Source organism: Tupaia chinensis, unplaced genomic scaffold (genome assembly GCF_000334495.1).
Source record: "Tupaia chinensis unplaced genomic scaffold, TupChi_1.0 Scaffold142100_1, whole genome shotgun sequence".
NCBI classification, from domain to species: Eukaryota; Metazoa; Chordata; class Mammalia; order Scandentia; family Tupaiidae; genus Tupaia; species Tupaia belangeri.
Window position 1 is genome coordinate 703,379 of NW_006201951.1, and position 6,764 is coordinate 710,142.

A 6,764-nucleotide genomic window follows, 5' to 3' on the forward strand; every position below is an offset into this window, starting at 1 on the left:
GGGGGGACACCGGCCTCTGGTGAGGCTCTCTAGGTGGGCTCTCTCTGACAGTGGATCGAGAGGGTGGTCGGCTGGCTCGGCAAAGTGTTCCTGCAGGACGGCCCCGCCAGGCCCGCCTCCCCCGAGGCTGGCCACACGCTGCGCCGCTGGCGCTGCCACGTGCAGAGGTTCTTCTACCGCATCTACGCCGGCCTGCGCATCGAGGAGCTCTTCAGCATCATCCGAGGCCAGTCCCTTGACCCCACCTGCCGGGGGCCTCCCCGGAGCCACACCCCTGTCCAGACCAGCTCCTCGCTGCCTCTCCTCCACCGCACGCCATAGCGTGACCCTGCGTTGGTGCTGGGGGAGGGCGCCGGGCACCTCTGGGTCCCCCTGCCCTTCGGGACTGGCCCTGAGTGGCTCTGTCCGTCCTCCACATGGGCTGCCATGGTCCGACACACGGACCTGGCTGTGTCAGGGTGTTGCCTGGAGCTTCGCTTCCAGCCTGTGTCTTTTCATAAAGTGCCCCCGCACAGCTTCTGCAGCCTGTGTGTGTCCTTGAGGGTGTCCCTCTCCCTGCAGACTTCCCAGACTCCCGACCAGCCATTGAGGACCTCAAGTACTGCCTGGAGAGGACTGACCAGAGGCAGCAGCTGCTCGTGACCCTCAAGGCTGCTCTGGAGACGAGGCTCCTTCACCCAGGTGCCGCGGTTGCTAGCCGGCCACATGGCCCAGGGCTAGACAGCGGGAGACAGGCTGAGCAGCAGCGTCTGGGGTCTTCATGGCGGGAGGCTCTGCCTCACCCTTCTTTGGCGGAAGTCAAGGCCTGATATTTTGGTCTGGGCTGGGGGTGTGGTGTTTTAGAACGGACTGTCTGGTGGAGTAAGCTTGGAAGGTCCTGGAAAGTGTGTGCATGGGGTGGAGGTGGCTGTAGGGAGGATGGGGGCAGCTTCCTGCAATGGCCCTGCCCTGAGTGTGAGGTCACAGCGTCAGGGCAGCTGCTGTCCCGGGCGCAGTGTGACTGTGCCCCTCCTGGCCTTAGGCGTCAACACCTGTGACATCATTACGCTCTACATCTCCGCCATCAAGGCCCTGCGTGTGCTGGACCCCTCCATGGTCATCCTGGGCGTGGCCTGTGAGCCCATCCGCCGCTACCTCAGGTATGGGTGCCATGGGCTGGGGCTCTGCCCTCGGGGCCCAGGGCTGGGCACCTGTCCTGTCGCCTCTCCGTGTCACTGTGCCCCCACAGGTGCAGAGCAGAGGCTGGCCCCTGGCCCTGCATCCTTGCTCACCAGCCCCCAGGTCCCTCCTGTAATAGGGGACAGCCCGGCTGTGCAGTGGAGGGACTGGGGCAAGGGGCTGGCCATGCACCATGCTACTGGCCTGCAGCCAGGCCAGCCACAGAGTCCCTTTGGCGTGGTCTCTGGGCCCGTCCTGAGTCCCTGCTGATCGGTGCAGTGGCGAGCTGGGCAAGGCTGTGCTGCGGGTTGCACACCAAGGTCAGCAGCGCTTGTCCCAGCAGGACGCGGGAGGACACCGTGCGGCAGATTGTGGCTGGTCTGACGGGGGACTCAGATGGCACTGGGGACTTGGCGGTTGAGCTGTCCAAAACTGACCCAGCGAGCCTAGAGACTGGCCAGGACAGCGAAGACGACTCCGGCGAGCCCGAGGACTGGGTCCCTGACCCTGTGGATGCCGACCCAGGTCAGCTGGCCTGCTGGCCTGTTCGTTGGGGTGCTGCCACGTGTGTGGCTGTGTCAGGGCAGCTGGCACCGCAGCTGCATCGTAAGGTTACAGGTCAGGGCCCCACCTGGGAGCCTTGCAGCCCACAGCATGGCCACACCGGCCGCGGGAGGTACCCTGCCCCGGGGTGGCCTGTGCACTCTGCCTCCAGCTGCTTCAGGGGGGTGGCCCCGGCCCATTTGTGGGCTCAAGTCTGGGCGGGGGTCTAGGCAGGATCTAGGAGACAGGAGGGACTTGGGGAATGAAGCTGCTGCCCTGGACGACCCCAGACCTGTGGAGGCGCGGGGCTACTGCCAGCTGTGAAGGGGTGGTGGAGCATGCCGGGGGGACCCTGCATGGCCCAATGGTGGTCACCCTCGCACGTGCTGCCAGGGAAGCCTAGCTCGCAGCGGCGCTCCTCGGACATCATCGGGCTGCTGGTCAGCATCTACGGGAGCAAGGACCTGTTCATCAACGAGTATCGCTCGCTGCTGGCCGACCGCCTGCTGCACCAGTTCAGCTTCAGCCCCGAGCGGTGAGGCGGGTGGGCGCTGGGCGCTGGCGTGCTCCAGGGGCGCCTGGTCGGCCTTGGGGCCTCCTGCCCCAGGGGCCCGGCCTCCGAGCGAGGCCCAGGGCGCCCTCTGGCGACTGTCGGCAGTTGGAGCTGGGCTCCTGTCTGCCCCCCACCCCGCAGTTGGTTTCCTAGGGCAAGGGTGCTGGGGAACGCTTCCTGGGGGGGCACTCCTGCGTAGGAGGTGGGGAGAGGACGCCAAGGCTAATCCTGAACGTCGTCCCTCCAGGGAGATCCGCAATGTGGAACTTCTGAAGCTGCGCTTCGGGGAGGCTCCCATGCACTTCTGCGAGGTCATGCTGAAGGTGGGCGTTTCTCCCACCCCGTCCCCACCCACTGGCCCTGCCTGTCCTATGTCCCCGCCTGTCCCCCTGGCCTGCCCGCCACACTGTGAGCCGGCCTCCTGCTCAGGACATGGCGGACTCCCGCCGCATCAACGCCAACATCCGCGAGGAGGACGAGAAGCGGCCTGCAGAGGAGCAGCCGCCCTTCGGGGTCTACGCTGTCATCCTGTCCAGCGAGTTCTGGCCTCCCTTCAAGGACGAGAAGCTGGAGGTGCCGGCGGACGTCAGGGCAGCCCTGGAGGCATACTGCAAGAAGTACGAGAAGCTGAAGGTACCAGCCTGGCCCGTCTGCCGTTGCCCTGTCAGGGGGGCTTGCCTGGCGCACTCCCACCTTCCCAGGCCGCACACGTGTGCACGCACGAGTGGGGAGGAGGGGCAGCGCCTTGGGGAGGCAGCATTCTCTCCTGCTTCAGGGAACCCTTTGCCCATGGGGCTGGGCTGCAGGGTGCTGGAGAGCTGCCTCCGAGGGCTTTTCTGGGCCCATTTTTCCAGAAGTCGAGCTAGAGGACCAGTGCTGTGTGCACTTGGTGTCAGGAGACACAGGGCTGGGGTTGAAGAGGAGGGCCAACTCAGGAGGGTGGGGTGGCCTGGTCTGGGGAGACTGCCCGGTGTGATGGGGTCGGCTGCGTCAGCACGTGTACCCTGCAGGGGAGGCCTGGGCTGGTTCTAGACCCTGAGGTGGCGGCTGAGTTTGGAGACCCTCCCCTCCTGGCTTGTGGTCTGGGGATGTGTTGGAGAGGGGGCCCACACCAGGCCCCTTGGGCAGGTGGAGAAGCAGATCCTGGGCTCAGGCTCACCAGTGGACGTGGCCGAGCAAGTGTCCATGTCCCCAGGGAAGCAGGCACTGGGCAGCGCAGGCGGGGGCTTGTGGGGAGAGGTCTTGTCACTTGGCAGGCGTCTGGGCTAGGTGCCCCCAGGCCACGGGGGCTTGATGTGAAGCCAGCAGGGCAGAGAAGGCTGGCCGCAGGGGCAGCTGCTGCTGTGTGTGGGAGGAGGCACGGCCCCCACCCCTGCCACGTGGCTTGTGCTGGGCTTGCCATCTGCAGTCTTGGGGTGTCACTCCCCACACCCTGGCTGGATCCCCGTGCTCAGTGCACTCCAGCTGTGAGCCTTGCCCTCCCCAGTACCCACCAGGAGAGGCGTGGGTCCCAGGTGTAGCTCGGCTAAGGCCTGAGGGGCTGTGCTGCCACACTGGTGCCCTGCCCTCAAACCCTGCTGCTCACTGGGTGACTTGGGGGGCCAGAGCTGGGCTGAGAGGCCAGGCTGGTAGCCACAGCACCTCTGCCCCGCTGGCAGGGCTCCTGGCTTACCTCCCTGCTGCACGCCGGGGCTGTGTGGCGAGGCGGTGCCACTCGGTCCCGAGTCCTGGTGCTGGTGGAGGTCACTGGGGTTGGCACCCAAACTGCTCCGTTCTTCAGCTATATGGTGGACTGTCATCACCTCTCTTCAAGTGCTACAGGGACCCTGCAAGGACCCAGGGCAGGACATGGCTCACAGCTGTCAGTGTTCCAGGGCCACCATCATCCAGTGCTGCAGACAGGGAGACTCGGAAGAACACGCTCAGTGTCGGGGGTCAGCAGTCCACAGTCTCGGCCTCAGCGGGACATGCCCTTCCAGAGGCTCAAGGGGGTCCTTCCTTGTTCTCCAAGGAAACCCCGAGCACGCACGTTCCCCTACGTGCACTGTCCCCGTTGTCACACGTGTCTGTTCCATCTGCGTCCCTCTCAGAGCAACAGCCACTCTTGACCAAGGTCTCGCGTACCCTGAGACTAGGTTCCCGTTCGTTCCTCGTAGTAGCAGGCACACAAAGGGACCACCTTTTACAGGGTCGTATCAAGGTCCAGTTCCTGTTTCCTGGCCCTCCAGGCCCTCAGGATCACACCCAGTGCGATCGTAGGCCCCCCGAGATCCGAACAGCAGCTGCCTCGCGGGGCCCGTGTCGGCTGCTGTGGCGCGGCTCAGCTTCTCTAGCCTTGTTCCCAAGTGTGGTGCGCACCAAGCCGGCTTGCAGCTTTGTTTGTTTTTATCTTTCTTGGGGGGGTGGGGGTCCACGGTTCAACCCATATTAGACCGGTCTGTGGTCCCCAGGATGGCCATGCACCCACACCAGAATGTGCTCAGCGGCCCACACACGCTGGGCATGGCCCTGCACCGAGTCCGGAACCCCGGCACCCAGACAGCCCCATTGCCAGCTGTGGGTGAGACCTGGGGTGTGCCCGGTCCAGCGGGACCCCTCCAGCCGGGAGCAGATCGCCCGTCTGTGGTGAGGCACCTGCATTCTACAAGGGAAACCGACAAAGGGGCTGTGGGTTCCAACGGGCCTGAGAGCCTGTGAGGGAGCCTGTCGGCTTTTGGGCCTGGGTGCCCTGCCTGGCCCACACTGTCCCGGCCTGCAGGGCAGCCCCGTTCCAAGCCGGGGCCGTGAGTGCCTGGGCTTACCCTGGCTCGTTCCCACTTACCTGGTCACTGGGCTGATGGCACCTCCACAGGCGCGAAGCCTCAGAGCATGCCGGTACGGGCAACACGTACTCCACGGGTCCTTCTCAGGAGCCTCATCTCCGGTGCGCATCCGTGGCCTCGCCACAGAGACTACCGAGCCAGACGTCCTGGACTGGCGCGTGCTGGGTCCTTCGCTTAATTCATGTTTTCCTTGGTTCTGACCGGAAGTGGCAAGGACGACCCAGGTGGCCCCTTCGCTGGTGGGAGACGTTGTACCCAGCCACCCACCCCCAGGTCACAGTGTGGCCACGTTCTGCCACGTCCCCCTCAGGCTCCACCAGCATGGTCTCTGTCGCTGGAGACAGGTTGGGACTGTTCGCCCTGTCCCCACCAGCAGCCTCGTCAGGACAACTGCTTTTATTCTCAAGCAGCTCACACGGGCACTGGGTCGTGGGGCTGCAGCTGCCATTCCAACCCCGCTTCCTGGCGTGAGACATGTCCGCTCCGCCACTTGCAGCTGCTGAAAGCCTGGGAGTGCGCCCTGTGGGTGTTGGATGTGCCAGGTCGGTGCTGGCTAGGTGCTAGAGCGGAGAAGAGACCGTCTTCGTCTCCAAGCCACCGTTCCTTAGCGTCCCCAGCCCTGCCTGCATGGCCTCTCCCTGCCCACCTGGCCCAATGTTCTTCCCACACAAGGACACTGGGCCTGCTCTGCTTCCGTGTGACCTCGTCCCACGAGTCACACCCACAGCAGCAGCAGTGGTAGGCCTGGCCGGCCTCCAGCAGTGCCCTGCTATAGCGTGGTGCTGAGGAGCCGGGCAGACAGCCGGGAGCCCCTCTGCCAGTGCCGGTGGTGGTCTGGACCTGGGCTTCATCAGCCACCTGCGCTGTCACCCTCAGGCCATGCGAACCCTCAGCTGGAAGCATACCCTGGGCCTGGTGACCATGGATGTGGAGCTGGCCGACCGCACTCTGTCTGTGGCTGTGACCCCTGTGCAAGCCGTGGTCTTGCTGTACTTCCAGGACCAAGGTGAGCCCACGGCCCACTGGTCTGCCCTGGCTGGACCTCCGGGGCCACTGCCCTGCACTGCCCTCTATCGAGGGTGTGGTGGCAGCCCCTTCCCTCCCCGGGCAGGCCGGTCAGGGTTGCAAGCCATGGCGGGCCTGTACGCGGACTGCTCTCTCAGCCAGCTGGGCCCTGGAGGAGCTGAGTGAGGTGGTGAGGATGCCCGTGGCGCTACTGCGTCGGCGCATGTCCGTGTGGCTGCAGCAGGGTGTGCTGCGGGAGGAGCCCGCGGGCACCTTCTCTGTTGTCGAGGAGGAGCGGCCCCAGGACCGCGACAGCATGGTGCTCGTCGACAGTGAGGATGACAGCGACTCGGGTCTGGCCTCCCAGGCTGACCAGAAGGAGGAGGAGCTGCTGGTGCGTGGGCTCTGGGGGTAGGGCGGGGCACCGGGGACCTGGGGACCTGCTGACCTGTGCCGTCCCCAGCTCTTCTGGACCTACATCCAGGCCATGCTGACCAACCTGGAGAGCCTGTCGCTGGAGCGCATCTATAGCATGCTGCGGATGTTCGTGATGACTGGGCCCGCGCTGGCCGAGGTGGACCTGCAGGAGCTCCAGGCGTACCTGCAGAGGAAGGTGCGCGACCAACAGCTGGTCTACGCCGCCGGCGTCTACCGCCTGCCCAGGAGCTGCAGCTGGGCCCACC

General features: G+C 65.4%; 1 protein-coding gene across 1 annotated transcript in view; it reads left to right on the plus strand.

The window, feature by feature from the left end:
• ANAPC2 (anaphase promoting complex subunit 2) overlaps window positions 1-6,763 on the plus strand; it is a gene marked incomplete at its 3' end in the record, with an annotated part of 13,272 nt that extends 6,509 nt beyond the window's left edge. The window contains 10 exon segments of the mRNA XM_014582026.2: window positions 52-226; window positions 562-681; window positions 1,022-1,139; window positions 1,502-1,683; window positions 2,095-2,236; window positions 2,502-2,577; window positions 2,684-2,887; window positions 5,953-6,082; window positions 6,240-6,475; window positions 6,545-6,763. Of these exon segments, the coding sequence (XP_014437512.1) occupies window positions 52-226; window positions 562-681; window positions 1,022-1,139; window positions 1,502-1,683; window positions 2,095-2,236; window positions 2,502-2,577; window positions 2,684-2,887; window positions 5,953-6,082; window positions 6,240-6,475; window positions 6,545-6,763 (1,602 nt within the window).
• Between the last annotated feature and the right edge of the window lies 1 nt (window position 6,764).